This window comes from Podarcis pityusensis, assembly GCF_964106645.2.
Source record: "Podarcis pityusensis genome assembly, chromosome: 10".
Classification (NCBI taxonomy): Eukaryota; Metazoa; Chordata; class Lepidosauria; order Squamata; family Lacertidae; genus Podarcis; species Podarcis pityusensis.
In genome coordinates, this window is record NC_138035.1 from 41,920,643 (window position 1) to 41,940,494 (window position 19,852).

The following is a 19,852-nucleotide window of genomic DNA, read 5'->3' on the forward strand; positions in this document are numbered from 1 at the left end:
AGGGTTCAGTATAAAAATGACTGGAGAATTTCCTAGCTTCCATCTCTTGCTTTCAATGGAAGTTTTTAGGAAATTCATTTATTAAAATCGATTTCAGAATTCTGTTGCCGAAGTTCTGGTTCTGCAGAACAGATTGATGATGGATGTGGCTTGTGCATAGGATACTTCACAAAAAAATAATACAAGAAAGTCACATTAAAATTAACCTAACATGTAAAAGGAGAACATTGCATGGGAAAGGAAGTGATACTCTCAGGGAAGCCATTGCTGAATAGAAGTCCTGAGGTGCTTCTATAAAGGCGAGGAAAGAAGGACAAATTATTACAATGCCAATGTAGAAATTCACTAGCTCAGGGGCAACTTGCTGTAATAAACTCGCCCAACTATGTAGCTAGATCCTATTTTTAAAAATATGTTTTACATGGACAAAAAATGAAATCATGTGTTGGACAACAGGTATTCATAAACTTATCTAAATCGGTAAATTGGTAAACCAAAACCAGGATTGTTCTGCTAAAAAACATAAGGTTCCCACTGAAAAAGCTGAACATTTTTTAATAAAGCATTTCTCAGTGGAGATATTTGTGCTTTCTTGGTGATTTATTTTTAAACTTTCAGTTAAAAGGGCAAACCATGTGTCGTCAATAGAACTAGATACAATTGCAGCTTAATTGAATTAAGGATCATGTTTGATCTATGCCATGTTTAGATGTCTACCGTACAAAACTTGGTTTTGAGGAGTTTAGTGTTTCAGAAAGAGTGGACACCAAAATGCCCTTTCTGCTAATTTAGGCTGCAATCCAGAGAGTAAGTCACTTTGAACTCAATGGGGCTTCCTTCTCAGTTGACATGTACAGGCTTGCGCTGTTAGTTCTCTATTCAGGCAACTATCTTTGCAGTTTTGTAGTAATTCAAGGACACCATTTTATTTCCGACTGGAAAATTCAATATTGCAATGAGACTTGCTATGAATGTTTACTTGGGTGTAAGTTCCACTGCATAGGCATATTCCCAGATAGGTGTGCACAAGATTTCAGTCTGAATTGCTTTAAGGTTCTTAGAATAAGCTTTTTGAAATAAATCAGACATTGCTCTGTTAGCAGTTTGGCTTTGTTCATATAACACCCAGCTTTACTTGACAGTCTGATCCTGTGGATGTTTGGAAATACATGCCGCTGGGTTAAGTAGGGTTTAATCCCATGAAAGGTAGTGTAGGATTGCAGCCTACAATGCCATAATTAAATATCAAATAATAAAATCTGTGTTAAGGCAGCCTGCTCTGCTATTGGACCTTGTGTGAAATATATTTTGGAGCCCCTTCTCAATTTTGGGGGGCTATACACCAGTGCCTAATTACATACCTTCTGGCTGGAGATAAAACATTATTATGAGAGGAAGAAATTTAATTAAACATGGAGAACACAACTTCAGAATCTATAGGAAGAATAGATGGATTTTATGCCTAATAGTAATCGACATGACAAAGTTATTATTAGAGAAATGAAAACAAACGCAAATGATTGTATAAACACAGCATATGACTAAATTATAATTTATGATAATTTAAACATATCTATGCATTTGGTGGGCCCCTGGAAGCTTTGGGCTTTTGTGTTCTACATACCCTGCATAATATAAATAAGAACATAATATGAGCTTGCGGGATCAGGCCATTGTTGCATCCAGTCCAGCATCCTGTTCTCACAGTGGCTAACCATATGCCCACCACATTATATGTCTGCCACTGACACTGCATGTGGGAATGGGATTCTTCATCCATCTGGATCAGATCGCATGTGGGTAATATCAATGCACTATAGTTTGAGAGGCTACATGTGGAGAATCCTTTGCTGAATCGGTAGCAGGGGTATACCTAGTGATTGGATAGGTTGGTCCCTGCCAAGGGCCCAGACAGTGGCAGAGGAAGCCGCTCGGGCACCTAGGGTGGCGCGCCCAGGGGAGAGGCAAGGGCGGGGCGAGCCACCCATAGGGGTGGGCACACCGCGGGGCCTCCGGAGTCTGCCTGCCTCCTGCCACTCAACCACCCTACAGCTGGGGGGAGGCAGGGGATGGACCGTTTGGGCAGCACGGAGCCTGTGTGCGCCCAAGCCACTGCATCTCTCCCAGGACAGACTCATGGCTTGGGCACACTGCAGGCCCTGTGGTGAGTGCTGCCTGGCATTTTGTCACCCCCCTCTGTGGTGACACCTGGGGCACCTCCCTTCCTCTGCCCCTGGGCCCAGGCCCAGGCCCAGGTTGATTGTAGAGAAATCTAACCTCTCCACTCTGACTAGGAGCCTGTCTGCCCTTCTGTGCATAACCCTGGCCACTTCTACGCTCTTCTGCAAGGGATAGGGGCGGGGGCACCAATACAGCCCTTTGCCAATGGCACAAGGCAACTTAGGTATGCCTCTGATTTGCACATGCAAACAGAAGTTCAGATCAAATGGTTCTGATTTAACTGTTCGTAGGTAAGGGGATTGATCCTAGGCTCTTCCTTCTGCTCTCAGCACTGGCCTCCTCTGGGATGGGAAGATTATTGTACATAGCACCATAGGATATATGCAGGTGAATTAGGACCAAGAGTTAAGTGCATTATATAATTCCTAATACAAAATAAAAATCCAAGCATACTCTGCGCAAGGAATGTAAACTTGTCAAGCACACAGGAATAGGGACCTTTCAAGAGACAGGAAGGTTATTACGCCATTGCATAAGTTTTCTTCAAGTTGCAGACCACTAATAATGCAATATACTTGTGTACAAGAAACCTATGCAAGAGATCCATGCCTCAGTACTTTATTACGCAGAGATTCAAAATAGATTAATGGCAAAATAATTGTGTTGGTCTTTAAGATGCCACAAGAATATGTTGTATTTGGTGCAACAGAATAACATAGCTAATTGGCTACTGCTTTGTGAGACGTATTTGAGTGATAGGTACAGCCTTTGAGCCTAGCTGAAGTTCCATTCCAGCATGACATTCTCCCCTTCCCCCTCACTCAAGTTTTTTTTTTTTTTGTCTAAATTTTATAAGAAGCCATTTATTTATGTTGGCAATGGTGACTGGAGTTCATGTTGTCATACAGCATCAGCTTACTCTCTGGGTCAATCTGTTGAAAATCTATGGGGAATTACAGCTTGTTCAATAGAAAACCACAGAAATGAATGAGCAGACTAAAGGCTTAACTCATAAGCACCACAAGCACTTGCTAGGAATAACCAAGGAAGTAATTTTCAATGAGTTAAATGATATTTTCATAGGTCTAACCCTTCAGGGACAGTACAGATCAATAATTCCTTATGAGAGGCCCTTACAATAGTCCCCCACCCAACCAATGTACTGGAGCTCAATATCAGGGCTTAAGACTACTTCATAACAGTCTAAGACATTCATACACAAAGACAGTTAGCACATTTTGAGCTGGCAGCCCTCTTGGCAATTTCTGAGCTTCATCTTTCCCACATTCAAAGGAGTGGTTTAAAAAGGGGGGACACAGCAGCAACTGGCAATAATGTCAAATGCTGTTATTAAGACAGCACTGAGATTTTGACGTGATCCACTGCATATGACTTTTAGTCTTCAGTGCTGATGAGAGAAGGCACTGTTATCGGGAATTTGTAGAAAATGTTTTTCATGCATTAAATACACAGTTGCTACCTTGGCTACTGCTACTGATCCAGTCTAGACAACACTGGTCAAAAAGACAACACCTCACATCACCAGCAGCCAATTATGTGGACCAGATAGGGAAGCAGCACGATGCTGTCATGACATGTTTTCATTAGTACCAGCAATAATCATTCTCGTTTTATCTACCTGAAAGTGGCTTTCTACAGCTGCCTCACATGAAATGAGTTATTGGAAGATTACATATTGTTTTATAATGCAGATCAGCACAGGTTTGGCAAACCTCAAAAATAAAGTATGTCCAGCTTTAACTGGATGTTTTCGAAATGAACTTCTGTAATTTCTGTTTGAATCCGCTCTGAGGGGTTATGCAGATGACCTTTTCACACTGTAAACATGTATTATTTTTACTTGGGATCTACACGTCTGTACAAGGAATGATTTTTAAAATAGAGAAGTTGCAATGTCAACAATACTTCCTTTTCTCCCATCAATGTCCCACCACTGTGCAAACCTTCGTCTTTCAAAAAATTATCTTTTTGAGTCCTGTATACACCACTTTACTTCTTTGATTTGTGTTTTAAAGCAGCAAATATGTTTCTAACCACAGCAGGGCTATCTCTTGCTCATCCCTGTAAGGGAATAGAATATTACATTGATATGGAGCAGTACTAGTATATAGCACTACTGAGAACATCTCAATTTTTCGGCCATCTGGGAAGACCCTGCATTGCCTATTGAGGATCATTTTACAGTACTAGAAGTTTCAAAATGTGCCTAAGGCACTGCGAGAGAGAGCAGTTTTATCAGATGAAAGCCAATAAAGCATAGTAACACACAAGTGAGCACAGCACACTAGAAACCACACAGGGGCTCTTCAGCCATGCAGTAACTTACTGGATGACAAATATCTCCTTGCGTCTAAAGAAAAAGGAGGAATATCTGGAAGCAAAACCCATTCAGAATTAAGTTTTCAAACAGGGACAAGAGTTCTTATTTAGGTAAAAGGTTGCATATATTAATTGATGTGTAGACTTTGAGAAAAGTGCAGAGCTTTAAATACAAAACCTATGAAACTTTCATGCTTTTCTCCTGAAGTAAACTACTAAACACAGGAAAAAGAAATGCCCAGAAGCAGACAGTATAAGTCAACAGCTGTAACTCTGCCAGCCACATTCAGTTTGCGGCAGTGAAATTTTTGAGCAAAGTAATGTAAGCCACCCATCTTCAAGCTACATCATATGTTACATTAGGTGTCTGCTAACCCAGGCAGTTGAATTTGCATCAGAAACATGGATGAAAGTACAACTTGGCTTCATAATGTGTAATTCCAGCCTTTCTATGGACCATCATTTGGGAGGCTACAGGTTTTCAAGGTGACATCTTTCATTTAGTTTTCTGTGACTTTAATAGGACATAGTAATTCTTGACAGAATTCATCAGTCATTAAATTAGAACTCATTTCCTATAATATAATATTTATGTTTTTTCAAAACCTAAAATAACTAGGCTCTGTACACAAATTAAAATACAGGGGCTTTGATGGCAAACTGGACCACACAAACAATATTTGTGGTTTTGTGGGGGGTTTTTTAAAAAAAAACCTTGGAAAACCACTTCAGGTTTGGGGGTGGGGCATTGAAAGGGGATACTCAGAAAGCACAAATAGGGTTTGAGGCAACAAGGAGGAAATATTGCACACCACTAGTACTAGCTGTAAAAATCAGCCAATTTATGTGCAATGATCACACAGAAGACTAGTTCACAGCATAAGGTGAATGCACAGGAGTTGAGGACAGGGTAGAATTCCTTGTATCCTGTAGACATGATTGCTGCCACCAACGTGAGCAAATACTTTGCCAAGTTAGGTGAGCTCCAGAACTTGGGACACTAGGGCCTTTTTACAAGCGTGAGTTGAAGTACATTTCATTCACTGTTCTATCCGTAAACTTGCACAAGTCAAAATAGGTGGAGGGTCCAGCACACTGTGCTACCTTTCATGCGAGTTTGGCTCACAAAGACTCTGGGCTAGTCTCTCCTGAAGACAGGACAATAAGGGCTGAACTATATGGGGAGTTAACTGTGCAGTTCTGGCCTTGAGTGCAGGTCACCTTCCACCTCCACACTCAAAAACTGCCAGTGTGTGAGAGACGAGAACTGGGACCTTAGAATGGGGGTAGAGGAGCTTTACTTGCCATCCCGGCTGAGGTCCAACCTGGATAGTCCCCTTTCTCTCCTGCAATTTGCATTGAAAAAATGTCTGATTGAAATCAGAGGGACTTTTTCCCCCAATGCAAATTGTTGGAATGAGCCCTCAGATCCAAATTAAGAGTGGGCAAATTGTTAAAACACCCCCTCCGCTGCACCTCTCATGCTACGATTCCAGTGCAGATTAGAAATCCAACGCTGGCAATTTGTTGGGGGAAATCCATGCAAAGAAGTGCAAAAGTACCCACATAGGATCACGTGTAATTTGGCCCAAAATTATTTTGCAATTTGATCCAAAACCAATTCATGGTGAAGTATTTCTATTTAACTTGTTTAGTGTCACTAAACTCAGTGGAACTAATTCAGCATACATTCAAGTTCTCAGGCACAGATTCCTCTTTAGGTGGAACATTTTGATGTGTTACCTTAAGAACCCACACACATTTCCTTGCATTGTGTCAAGGACCATGCACAAGCAAATGTAAAAAGAAAAAAGAAGAAGCCTTTTGGATATGGCATCTATAATGGCCCTGAGCTGTAGATTGGGATGTAATAACTTAATATGAACAATGTTCATGTTGTGTGTTGTGTCTTTGAACTGCAGTCTGCTCTTCTTCCAGGGAGCTCAGAGGGCTATACATTTTCACCTTCCCTATTTTATTCTAAAACAGTCCTGTGAGGTATATTAGACTGGCCCAAAGTCATTCAGTGAACTTTATGGCTGAGCAGGGATTTTAGCCCAGGGTTTTCCTGGTCCAGATTGAATGATCAATCCAGCACAGCACATTGGCTTTAGTGCTGACAGATTTTTGAAAGCTGGTCACGTAGCATAGGGTGACATGTTATCAAATGACTCTGAGTCAAAGTGAACAATCAGCAATATGCTCCCACCGTATTAAGAGTGACTGCATATTAAGTCTTCAATAAAAGACTTAATGTCAAAACTACTCAGAGAGATTACATTTGTAATGATAAAAATAAACAAACAAGGAGCCAATGTTCTTGGCAGAATTATATAACGGTTTGCATTTTGGTCTTGTTCCAAAGTGGGGAAGAAAAAGTGATTTTCTGAATTCCTGAGAGAAGTGTCTGGAGGTCACCCTTTGAAAAAGGATCTTTGTGACCTGTGTAAATAAGAACACCACAAAACACTTCCAAACAAGTAAAAGGTCACAATGGGGTCATGACTGCAGACCCCCAGAACTACTGTTTTGCCTACGGAGTACGCCTACCGTGTAAATCTCTCATCCTTCATTTCCAGGTCTGCCACTGTGATCAACTGATCTAGTTTGAATTTGGTGTCAATAATTTCTGCATCCCGTGGAGAGTATGTGCCTCCTTCTTTTTGCTTTTGTCGAATTCTAAGACAAAAACCATAGGAGAATGAATGAGAAAGAATGTTCAGTATTTTTCCCAATTCACTGGACCTTTAATAAAGTATGTATTTATGCTTTCAAAGTGCTAGTAGTATGAAAACGAGAAGAAAGTTAAAAAGTCACAATCTGCAAATGCCAGTAATTGTTATCTCTTTCTTGGCATTGCTGTTGTGATTTGTTACAGCATATTTCCTAGCATTTTTGCATATCAAATTAAGATAGATAAATTGAGATTTCTATTTTTCTGTGTAACCCAGGAAATTGGACTTTTAATCAAATTTAGCAGCATGATGACAAATTAAATATATTACCCACACACCCCAAAACATTACTTTACAACAATTAAAAACACCCCCCCATCTTATAATTCTTCCTGCTGCTACACAATCAGCTTCCTTAGAATCATAGAATCATAGAGTTGGAAGAGACCACAAGGGCCATCAAGTCCAACCCCCTGCTTGTAACAGTTCTATTGATTTCTTCTAACATTGACTCTCCTGTGTCATAGACCCGAATTGAGTAGAGGTCAACAGCAGTGACCACAATTCTGTTCAAGCTGATTTGTACAGATTGAATTCAGTAAATAGTGAGGAAGGACCCTTAATTTTTCCAGTTCCTAACACTATTTCTACACTTCATAGAATCACAGAACTGTAGTGTTAGAAGGGACCCTGAAGATCATCTGGTCAAATTCCCTGCAATGCAGGAATATGCAACTGACCCATACGGGAATCAAACCTGTTTGTTTATAAACAAAGAAACAAATAAAAAGAATAAGACTTGAGTAAATCCATCTCTAAAAACACAGCTATACATTGCTATACTTCTCCAAAAACACAGCTATACATTGCTATACTTCTCTGATGTGTCTTACTCCTGCTTTCCAATATGGGACCCAGTGGGGGGCAGAATTAATTAATTTCAATGAATGAGCAATTTAAATTCAAGGATAATTCAGTAGAAACAAGTGGAGATGGACATACCTTGCAAAAGCATAAATTGCAGCCACAAGGAGAATTACAGATAGTATGCACAATGTAACTGCAAGTATTATTTCTACAGCTCTTTTGGAAAGCCCATCACCTGTAATATAAAGGAAGCCCAATGGGAATTGAAACATTAAAGACAGACTATGATGGCAATACATGGCTTAGTTTTGTAAATACGTTTTATGCAAAGTGCTTCTGCTAAATTTGCCTAAGCGCACACCATCACAGATTTTAGCAGAGTCCAAAATGTTTTTATTTTAAGGATCGTCTACTGTCAATGTGATCACCACAGTTTTCCTAATGCAATTATATCAGTAGGGTTGTGCGGTGCAGAAGATTCAGGGTGGCTTATGGACAAACAAAAAATGGAAATGCACAAGTGCCCACCTTTCAAATTAATATCATGAGTTACTGCATGCTTGTAGCTCCTCAAAGGAAGCTGAGACAGGACACCAGTATGAGCATATAACTGGGAGGTTGCATAGTTCCAGTCTAAGCAAGACAGCAGTTAGTGGTGCTGCCACAGATGCACAAGGACTTTTTGCCTTTGATGTTATGAGCCATAGTTTCATCCTACAAAAGGTTTCTACAGCTCTGGTGGAAGACAGATGGGGAAAGACCATTCTGAGACACCCTAGGGGTTGTTTGAGCAGTTCTGAACATAACAAAACGGTGACATTACCTGCAAGTGACCCTGGGTGGGACTTTGCATGTTAAGCTGTCAAGCACCCCTTGCAACATCTGAGAAGAACTTGTGTGAGATAGATGGGCAGGCTGTGAGGGGAACTGGAGCTGTGAAAATCAATGAAATCCTGCACCTTGATTTTTCTGTAGTGTGCATGCAAATGACATTCCCATAGCAACTGGGACACGGCCACAGGTCTAGCATGGCTGTTGTTTTTGCACAAGTCGTACAGAAAACTTGGTAATGCTACAGTAAGAAAGCATAGTGACTTCCCTTTACCTAAAGTTTTGATGGGATCAGAGTAGTCTGAATCTGTAAATTGTCCTTTTATATTTGTAGCTCTGAACTTAAATCTGCAAGAGAAATATAAATAAGTTAGAGAACAGGAACTACCATGGCCAGACCAGTGATTCTTCTCACACAGAATTTATACTGTATCTAGAAGCATCCAGAACAAATTCCAAGGCAAAATGAATCAAAGTCATTTACAACTTACAAGTTACAGGTTTGGGGATATTTATTTATAGGTGTATGCTGCTTTTCCCAAACTGGTCTGCAATTACCGGTAATATCCTTAATATTATTTGTTCCTTGACTGAATGGAGGAGGCCAGCAGAGGGGCATACATAGGGCTCCCATTCCCCATGATAGCTGATTTGTTATGTAGGTCTCAATCATACCCTTCTAAAAAGATATGGAATGCAGGTCACACATACTTGCAAGAGTGGGGTCTAAGATCCATTTGTGTTATCTTCTTAAAGGAGGAGGTCAGTTAATACTTGGATTAGGACAAATTTTGCTCTGAGATAAGATCTCTGTTGTCTACCTGTCTCTGTTTTAGCACAAAAATGTCTCCAATAACTTACAGAAAGTGATCCATGTCTGGATGCTTGAGGTACAGCTTACACATACCGCTAAGTTAAAAGAGTGGCCCATGTCTTTGTCCTAATATTCTGCTATTTGCTTATTATCCATTATGCAGATAGAAAAATTGAGTAATATACTTACAAGTACTGTCTCCTGGGCTTCAGTGGGCCATTACAGATTTTTTCTTCACTGCCTGGTATCATACATGTACTATCAGCCCCAATTACATATACATCATCTTTGCTGCTCAGCCCTTCATTTCCTTCTGTACATGGTGGGTTTGGAAAGCCCTCATTTACAAAATACGGTCTTGGTTTTCTGAAGTAGGCATCATACCACTTGGTTACATTGCCATCATGCTGAGCTAAAGTAAGAAAAAAATAATGATATTTTATATTCTGAATACATCACAAAATAAAATTGGTATCTGAAGAAGTGGTATCTGAAGAAGTGTGCATGCACACAAAAGCTCATACCAATAACAAACTTAGTTGGTCTCTAAGGTGCTACTGGAAGGAATTTTTTTATTTTGTTTTGACTACGGCAGACCAACACGGCTACCTACCTGTAACTATAATAAAATTAGATAGTCAAATAATTCTGTGAACATATTCTATGGAATAGAAAAAGATACAGAACTGTGTAACTTCATTTATCTTCCTATGGAAGAAAGTACAACTTCTGTCTATAAAATCTGCAAAATAGATTGAACGAATACAATTCATTTTAAAATGTAAAGCACAAAGTAATGTTGAAACATGGCTTCAACAATGTAAAGAAACTGACAGAATTCTATCAAGTTCTCCTGGGCAGCAATGGAGAGGCCCAGAACCCATGAAGACTAGGAAGATTGCTCTTTCCCCTGGCACCCCCTGTCCCTGGGCCCTGGCTCCCTCCTCGCATTTCTGTATTCAGAGCTCCTGCTTGAAGAATAGGAGGGGGAGATATAAGGAGCAAGTAATCACTCAGGAAATCAGATGGCACCATGCTCTGCTGACCTGAGGCATCTTTCTTTCCTTTACATTGAAAGGGCCTCATCAGCAGTGCCCTCCAGCCTACGAAACTCCCTCTCTAGGGATGCATAATTGGCCTCATAAGCACCAGCCTTCAAAAAAAGCCCCAGAAGGCCAATTTTTCCCAGTTGGCTTTTAGTTAGGATGATTTTAAGGTGCCTACTGTTTTAGAACAGTGGTTTCAGTCCGTTAGTTTAAAATTGTTTGACTGTTTTACGCTGGGCTGTAAACTGTTTTAATTTGTTGTTATTGCTCCTTGTTTGTGAAACCTGCGTTTCTGTTTTGTTTCATTTTGCAAGCTGCCTAGAAAGGACCTTGCCCAATAGCAAAGATGTGCAAACTCAGCCCCAGAGGCCAAATGCACCCCCAGGCCTATCTCTGGGCCCCTTGGGACTCTCCCCAGACCCAGCTGCACCCTTCACTGGCTGTGCATCATTAACAGCTTGAGTGCTTTTGCCTGGCTGGAATGTGTCCTTGAACTGTGATATTGCCTCTTGCTTGCCTGGATGGAGGATAGAGAGAGATGCACAAAATTAACACTCAATGCTTTCCTGACTTCTATCCTCCATCCAGGCATGTAGCTTCTGGTTGACTGCCCAGAGACAAATGTGGCCCTCAGTTCTATAGGGTGGGCTAGAAATCTTGTAATTGTGTGTGTGTACACACACACACACACACACACACACACACATTTTCCAGATTTTGGCACATGAAAAGTCCATAAAACATAGATTAACGTTTGTCCTGTGCCCAGAAAGCACAGGTCGGAGTGGTTTTTCTTTCCTTGCCCCGCTGCTTTTCCCCCAGAAAGCACTAAATCGGAGCAAATGTTAATTTGGAGAAAAACCAATTGATGATTGCTCCGATTAAGCAGTAAAGATCAGGTTTCGCTGGGAGAAAGCGGTGGGGTAAATGCAAATCTGGATGAGCCCTAAGCCTGCACATTCAAATAAAGCAAAAGGACAGAACAAAGTAGAAAAAAATGAACATCCCTATCTTTACATTTAAGGGGGAAATATTTCTATACCTCCAGCTTCTGCAACAAGAATTTGTATTTTCTTGATGGGCCCATGGTCATCATTATAATAGCAAACCGGCATACGAATAGTAATTGTTGTAGCAGTGACAAGCATCCCACTGGTATCATAAACGGGCACTGGCTTCTTACTAGGCCTTGGTGGTTCTGTTTTGAGACAAATATATGTTGTGATGCTGTTCTGTTCAACAGTCTTTTTACATCTACTACTGAGTCAAGTAGTTTTCTACTTAATTAAAATCCCCTTGATGAGGGCTTCCAGATGGGAGCTGAATATTGCAAAGAAGTCATAAAGATATTGCGAACAGGTTGTTAGCAATATTTATTTTTAACTTACTGGGTTTCCTCCAGAATGGGTAAATCTAGATTAAATGGGGGATGATGACACATGCTGGCATTTTAATACAAATAATATTGTGTGAACCATAAAAAAACCTCACATGCATGAGGAGCACTGATCCCATTACAAACAGCCAATATTGTTCGAATAGTTCAGTTATATAAACCCATGAACCGAGGCAGCAGACCATTCAGAACTTCACCACAGCAGCCACCAAAATTGCTATTCAAATGGTTCCTCCTTTCATCCCTTTTTTTTATTTTAAAAATGATATTTATTAAAGTTTCAAAAAATACAAAAACAAAAGATAAAAATACAAGAAAATACAAAATACAGAAAAAAGAATAAAGTTTTTAAGATATAACAAAAAAAGAAAAATAAAGAAAAACATACAAGATAAAAACAGTTAAAAACACGTTAACGTTCCATAGCATATCTTCCTTACACTTATTTCCCCGGACCTCCTCATACCTCCCTTTTTTGTATTCCAGTTCAGTTTGTTAGTTCAGCAAATCCTTACCATTAAGCTTTTACCCATTTGTAAACCTTTTTTCGTATCTCTTAAAGCATTACAGCTGGAAACCACTTAGTTTCTATCCAACATCCTTCTAAGATTCCTTAATTTTACAATATTTCTGTAAATAATCTTTAAATTTCTTCCAATCTTCTTTCACCGACTCTTCTCCCTGGTCTCGGATTCTGCCAGTCATGCCTTTCATCCCTTTTTTTTAAGGATGGCAAGGTAAGGGCAATTGCCCCTTGCAGGATTGAAAAAGCGGTTGGAGCTATAGGATGATTATGCTATAAAATCAGAGGTGGACAATTCCTCCCCCCCCCCCATTAATGACCACATCAGTTGAAGGCAATCTCTTGGGGGCCACATGACAGCTTGGTGTAGGCTGGGGAGGTGGTATTAAGCATGGCCAGAGATATCCCACACTCTATAAAATCTCAAGAGATAAAAAAATTTGGTGTGTCTTATATACATTTCTGAAGTCCTGGGCCACTCCCACCCCCAACGTTATTGGCTGTCTAAACTTCCAAGCTGCGAATCATGACTCTGAGTTTAAGGGCCAATGGCAGAGGCCCAAATCCTGAAATGTTCTGTGATTGGATATCGTGTATCGAATCAGAACACAGGGGCTCAGAATCCTTAGTCCAGACTCAAGCTCAGGCAAAAACAGACCACAGAATACATAATAATGTGGAATATTGATATGAGAGAGAGAGAGAGTGTGCGCATATGGGGCTGCAGTGGTGACTGGTGGGGCTGAACATGTGGGGCGCTCCTGTCTTCTGAAAGCAGTACTGCTGCTTACCTCAAATATTTCAGGTCAAATACTTATGGTGTATTTGTACAAAAAACATGGTACTTTTTTTTAGCTTTGGTTCTTAAATACAAATAAACATATTAAATCCTTCTAGAGCAAACTGAAAAAACCTCTAATGCAAATTGCCCCATTCAAAATAAAAATTTCCCAGAAAACTCACAGCATAATGTTATAGCTAGAAAATATTAAAATAATGTACATTCCTATACCATCATAATTACTTGGACATGCATCTCACTGCATCAATGCATCAATGGGACATAATTCTTAGTAAAGCTGCTTATGATTGCAGCCTTAATGTAAATGATAAATATATCAATTTAGCATCATGGCTTCTTTTCCAGAACCTAATATTAATTTACCTTAGCTACATCACAGGTACTGCTCAAAATTAGTGCAAATAATTAATATAACTCAAGTTAGCATGAGGATGGGAATAGGGAACAGTTGATAACACCATCTAGGACTGTGGTTCCCAACATGCCCCATGGGGGGGCAACTTGATTTTTAAAGGGGGCAATTTGAGAATGAGTTATTAACAGTTAATGGCCTTTTAGGCTTCCTCCATGTGAATAGTTCACTTTTTGAATAATAAGAATTATATGTCACAGGAGGTGAGTATCAGGATTTTAGAGATGCTTAGGTGGGGCATGGCAAAAAAAAAAAAAAAAAAGGTTGGGAACCACTGACCTAGGATGTGCATAAGAGAATAGTTTTGGTTTTGTTTTTAAAAAAACAAGCTGACTTCACATTTCTTTTGCATTATCTTTATTTTAAAACTATGAAATCATTACATGAACCTACCTTTAATGTCTGTTGTGATTTTAAGTTGGATCTTTGGCCCTGCACCAGCACCATTGATTGCATAAACCTAAATAAAAATGTTTAAATTATATATATTTTCCTATATCTCAGTCTGTTTACCTTAATCATAATAGACCTACATTAACTTGGACTTATTTCATGCATGTACACACACAGGGTGTGTGTGTGTGGAGGAGTATTTAAATTCTACTTGAGTAAAGTAAGACTTTGATACTTCACTGAAATCAGTGGGGCTTACTTCTATGGGTACAAGTCAAGACTGGCCCTATGCATTAATTGCATGTAGTGTGATAGATATATATATACACACACAAACATAATAAACATAATAACTGGAAATCAAGTCATACTTTAATTAATAACTTTTAAACCACTCCACAGTAAAGTGCTCTGGCTTAGCTTTACTACTGATTGTGTTAAAGAAAGAGACACAAAGTTCAACTTACACTGATATTATATGTATGTCCCCCTTTTAGTCCCTCTATCAAAGCAGTGACTGACTTGTTTGTCCTGTCAATAACACTTAAATTATAGATCTGGAAGACAGTTGGGTCATCTTCTTTGTATACCATTGCCTGATATACTTGAATATTTCCACTGTGTTCAGATGGTGATATAAACGTCACTTGAAATTTTGTTACTTCATCGGGTATCTTCTGAAATGTTATGTTGTTAAGTGGGTCTCTGGGCACTGAAAGAATGTTCAACAATTTGTTTTTAAAATTACAATTATATTTATTTGCTATATTTATATTTCAGCCATGTTTGGATCTCAGTTTACATGTACATCTAAACTCACATGTGATTTTGGACACTTTGGTCTTGCGATTGCTCTTTTTAGGTTTCAGTTAACAACAAACCACAAGCCTCAGGAGTCTTTGCAAAAAATGCAAATACTAGTATACATCCAGCTTCTAAAACATTGCAGAGGGAAAGATTTAAGCTGCATTCAGATGTGGGGTTTATTGCATTAGTTTTACTGATTATAATGGCAGCTTCTGCCCTGATTTCAAATGTGCCTTTTATACTGCCGTACCTTTGTTTTTTGTTATGACAGAGTGGCATTCACAAATCTGAGACCAGTAAAGAACTTCAAGCATCCTTTTCAACTTCAGTGCCCATTAAAGACTATGTGCAGAAACCCAACTCATCATTCCTTTCCCCTGAAATTGCATCCCAAGTGCCTCGCTTACCACTGCTTAGGGCTGTCACTTTTATGAGCAGTGGCTATATGCCCTTAGCAAGGGCACAACAGGCAGAAATTAAGAAGTGAAGCTGTTTCATAGTAGTGATGGCTGTTCTAGAGTTACTATGGCCGAAAGGAATGGTGGTATTTCCTGATATCATAAACTTCATTTACAGCATAGAAAAATTAATTGCTTCACATTTTCTTTTTCCGAAGAGATACTAAGAACAACAAAAAAAAGGAAACAGCTCACCTGCTTCAAAAGTGGAAACAATGACTGCAGGGCTAGATTTGCCTTCAATATGTGCAGCATGGATATCTCCAGTAAAAGCAGTGACCACTACAGAATACCTTGTAAATGCCCTTAAACCTGAAACATCAAGGTTTTTGTCCTCATCGTTTGTTTTGACGAATGAAGCTTTATAGTCATCCGTATCTACCTATACAAAGCAAAAACAAACAAACCAAAATTAGGGCAATATTTAACAGAACAGTGTAGCATTATGGCATATAGGCAATACAGTGGTACCTCGGGTTAAGTACTTAACTCGTTCCAGAGGTCCGTACTTAACCTGAAACTGTTCTTAACCTGAGTCACCACTTTAGCTAACGGGGCCTCCTGCTGCTGCCGCGCCGCCGGAGCACGAGGTACAGTGGTTCCTCGGGTTACATACGCTTCAGATTACATACGCTTCAGGTTACAGACTCCAATAACCCAGAAATAGTACCTCGGGTTAAGAACTTTGCTTCAGGATGAGAACAGAAATCGTGGTCCAGTGGCGCGGCAGCAGCAGGAGGCCCCATTAGCTAAAGTGGTGCTTCAGGTTAAGAACAGTTTCAGGTTAAGTACGGACCTCTGGAATGAATTACCGTATTTTTCGCTTTATAAGACGCACCAGACCACAAGACGCACCTAGTTTTTGGAGGAGGAAAACAAGAAAAAAAATATTCTGAATCTCAGAAGCCAGAACAGCAAGAGAGATCGCTGTGCAGTGAAAGCAGCGATCCCTCTTGCTGTTCTGGCTTCTGGGATGGCTGCGCAGCCTGCATTCACTCCATAAGACGCACACACATTTCCCCTCACTTTTTAGGAGGGAAAAAGTGAGTCTTATAGAGCAAAAAATATGGTAAGTACTTAACCTGAGGTACCACTGTATGTCATGAAATGGAAAGCTGGGTTACCATCTACCTGCTGTTTCTCATTTAAAACTGCAATGAATATATAGCTAGCCTGCATTTGTGGTGTTCTGAACTGGAGAGTCTTGCTTTTCCTTACTCGGGAATCTGTAAGAACACCCTCATGCTGCCCTTTGACGTGGAGTGTATGAAAAGGAACTCTGTCCTACCAAGATTCATAGAGTGCCACCAGTAACTGCAGGTGTTGTTGCAAGAGGAAAACTAGATTGTATGCGGAAAACTCAGAAAACTGTTGTTGTCACTGAGTGTTCCTGAACTGCATAGGATAAACCACCATGCGACCCTACCTCGTGCTTTTGGTGTCAAAACAACAGCACCAGAAGACACAAGCAAGTCCCAAGAACTAAGCAGCAGTAGAAAATAGCTCAGCCAACAAATGAGTAAATAAAATCCGATATAAAATCCTTTCTTTGTGACTATCCTTCCTCATGCACCAATTTTGTTTATCTGTGATGCAACAGAAAATAAGAAGTATGAATCTCTACACTCGCAGTCCCCAGTGGGTCAAGTGTGCAGTAGATGCAGCTGCTAACACATTAAGGTGGGTCAAACATATATTTTCTTTGACAGATGTGCCTTAGTATCCCCACTGAGAGTTAACCTTAACTAAAGATTCTGATCTACTAAACAGACACTCATTTCCTGGGATGACCATCAAGAAACAGTACTGAACTCTTTTGACCCCTCCCAAGTGGCGCTTTTATTCGCAATGGCCTGGTTAAAAACCATAGTTTATTGGCTCAATGAGAATGAGCAGTATGCTCATGGTGCAGGCTGCTCAAGCCAGAGTTGTAGCCTGGGCAGGACTGGGGGCGGGGGGCATCATCCTGGGCGCAGTTTTTTTGGAGTTGCACCCTGTCAGGACGTCATGAGCTGTTGCGTACATCTCATGCCGCCCTCCAGCTGCAGGGCGGGTGAGAAGGACGCAACAGGCATGCACCCTGCCAGCCCTGCGCCACTTTTATGAGTCTCACAAAGTGGCGCTGGGCCCACAGGGCACTGTGAGTGTGTCCTTCAAATGGCCAGGCTCACCATTGCATGGCTGAGCAGGCAGCACAGGGCAGCCCCACTTTGCTCAAGTGGATGGGGGTCGTTCTGGCAGTGCTCCCACCCTGGCAACTAGCAGGAAACATTTCGCTGCAGGCTCAAGTACTCTAGTACCATTCCTTCCTTGCTGCACTGTGAATGAAACAAGCCAAAGTCTAGCTTGGATCATTCAAACCCAGACTTGTGGTTTGTTTTTTTCCAAAAGAAAAAACAAGGAGGCCGGGTCTGCACAACACAAAAAAATCAGATTCCTGTTTCATTCACAGTGCTGCATTGGCAGCAGGAGTGGTAGAAAAGAATTGAGTGTACACAACAGGCAACGGCTGTAAACTGGTAGCTCATTTCCCATGGAGCAGATTAAGGCTGTTGCATTTTCATCCATCCCTTCCACTGGAGAAAAAAATACTGATTTGAACAAGTATATTCAGGTTAAGAAGATATTGCTGGGGGAGGGGGGGCAGTGCAGGGAACAGAGAATGAGTCCAGATGAACAAGTTATAAATTCCTGCTCAGTAAGGAAACATAGCGGGTGGCCTCAGTCTTGCAGCCAAAAAACAAACAAAAAAAAAACAGCAAAGAGAGGGAGAAGTGGCTGGAAAAAGCAGATAAATTCCAAAAGAATGATAAAGAAGAAGAAGAAGAAGAAGAAGAAGAAGAAGAAGAAGAAGAAGAAGAAGAAGGCATTGCTTTCTGTTCACCAGAACTAAATAAGGTTCTGCACAATGCAGATAAAATTGGCTGGATCAGGTTATTTAGGAATAATTTACTTGCAAGCTCAAAAAAAGGCTAAAACAACTGTAACTTCCGTATATCAACATAGTAAAAATTATTTTAAAATATACAGAATAGGGAAGATTTGGCTTTTGTTTTAAAAACAGTCTTAAAGTTTTTACATCTACAATGAAAGTCTCACTAACTAACTAAAATGTTAACATAGGAATTTTGCTAAATGCAGCTTGTTTTTGGACCCTGAAGCAGTAACTCTGTTTCCCTAAAGAGTAACAAAATTTTATTTCAGGATTTTCACTACAGACAGATGGATAGTTTTATTGAAGCAGCGGTGGACCTGTCTATATAGACTTCACACCTGTAGGTACTGATCACATAGAAGACAGTGCTTAACAAGAAACCATTCTTTAAAAATAAAGCTATATACTCAGTGCTTTTTTTCCTGAGGGTTCTCAAGGGTACGCAGTACTGGCACCTTTTTTGCTAGAAGAAAAGCACTGGTTAAAAGTGTGGCACTTACCGTTAACAACTTCATGGTGAGTACCGGCACACACCCCCAGCACCCCATATATCCCTCCACAGTGGTACCTTGGTTCTCGAACTTAATCCATTCCAGGAATCTGTTCGACTTCCAAAACAATTCGAAAACTGAGGCACGGCTTCCGATTGGCTACACTCAATCAGAAGCTGCACTCAATCAGAAGCTGTGGAAGCCACATCGGATGTTCGGCTTCTGAAAAATGTTCGCAAACCGGAACACTCACTTCCGGGTTTGTGGCATTCAGGAGCCGATTTGCTAGGGAGCCAAGCCATTTGAGTACCAAGGTACCACTGTACTGGCATATATGACTTGCTTTTTCTGCATTGTCCTATCTGTGACTACACATCTTCTCCAGCTATTGATGATCACTAGCTTAGATTGTTGGTACTTCTGTCTAACTGTACCACCTTGTAATGTTTCCCTCGTAATGTTTCCCTCAGCATTCAGGAGAAGAGCTTTCAAGATAAGAATTGTTATTTCTAGATAAGCCTTCTGCTTCAGGATCTTTCTTTAGAAAATAAGCACTAAATTTATGTAAGGTATCAGGTTGTACCATTAATAGTCATAGAGAAAAAAAGCAGTGGCTTACTGAGGTAATGTCGATGAGGTAAAATGTTGGTCCAGTAATGATGACAGGCTCACTCCAGCTAATATCAATACTGTAAGGAGATGTAACTACCACAGTTACATTTTCAGGAGGAGCATCTGGAACTGGAGAAAAAGTAGAAAACATATCAGGAAATACAGTTAGCTCTCAAAAATATTTCATTCAGTACAATTTTAGTAAGAACAATAAATGGTATTCACGCTTTTTTTTTTGGCCCTGTCACAGCATTATGCCCCTGTCATAG

General features: G+C 40.2%; 1 protein-coding gene across 3 annotated transcripts in view; it reads right to left on the reverse strand.

Annotated features, from left to right (window-relative positions):
* Positions 1-19,852, reverse strand: part of PTPRQ (protein tyrosine phosphatase receptor type Q) — a 110,375-nt gene that overhangs the window by 19,428 nt on the left and 71,095 nt on the right. For 2 of the 3 annotated variants that reach the window (XM_080971307.1, XM_080971306.1), the window contains exons 45-53: positions 19,591-19,712; positions 15,741-15,927; positions 14,748-14,992; positions 14,281-14,347; positions 11,797-11,952; positions 9,898-10,120; positions 9,169-9,242; positions 8,199-8,298; positions 7,072-7,200 (exon numbers count right to left, since the gene is read on the reverse strand). In XM_080971307.1, coding sequence (XP_080827433.1) covers positions 7,072-7,200; positions 8,199-8,298; positions 9,169-9,242; positions 9,898-10,120; positions 11,797-11,952; positions 14,281-14,347; positions 14,748-14,992; positions 15,741-15,927; positions 19,591-19,712 — 1,303 coding nt within the window. Of the gene's footprint in view, positions 1-4,528; positions 4,574-7,071; positions 7,201-8,198; positions 8,299-9,168; positions 9,243-9,897; positions 10,121-11,796; positions 11,953-14,280; positions 14,348-14,747; positions 14,993-15,740; positions 15,928-19,590; positions 19,713-19,852 lie in introns of all 3 variants that reach the window. The other variant, XM_080971305.1, reaches the window with a different exon arrangement.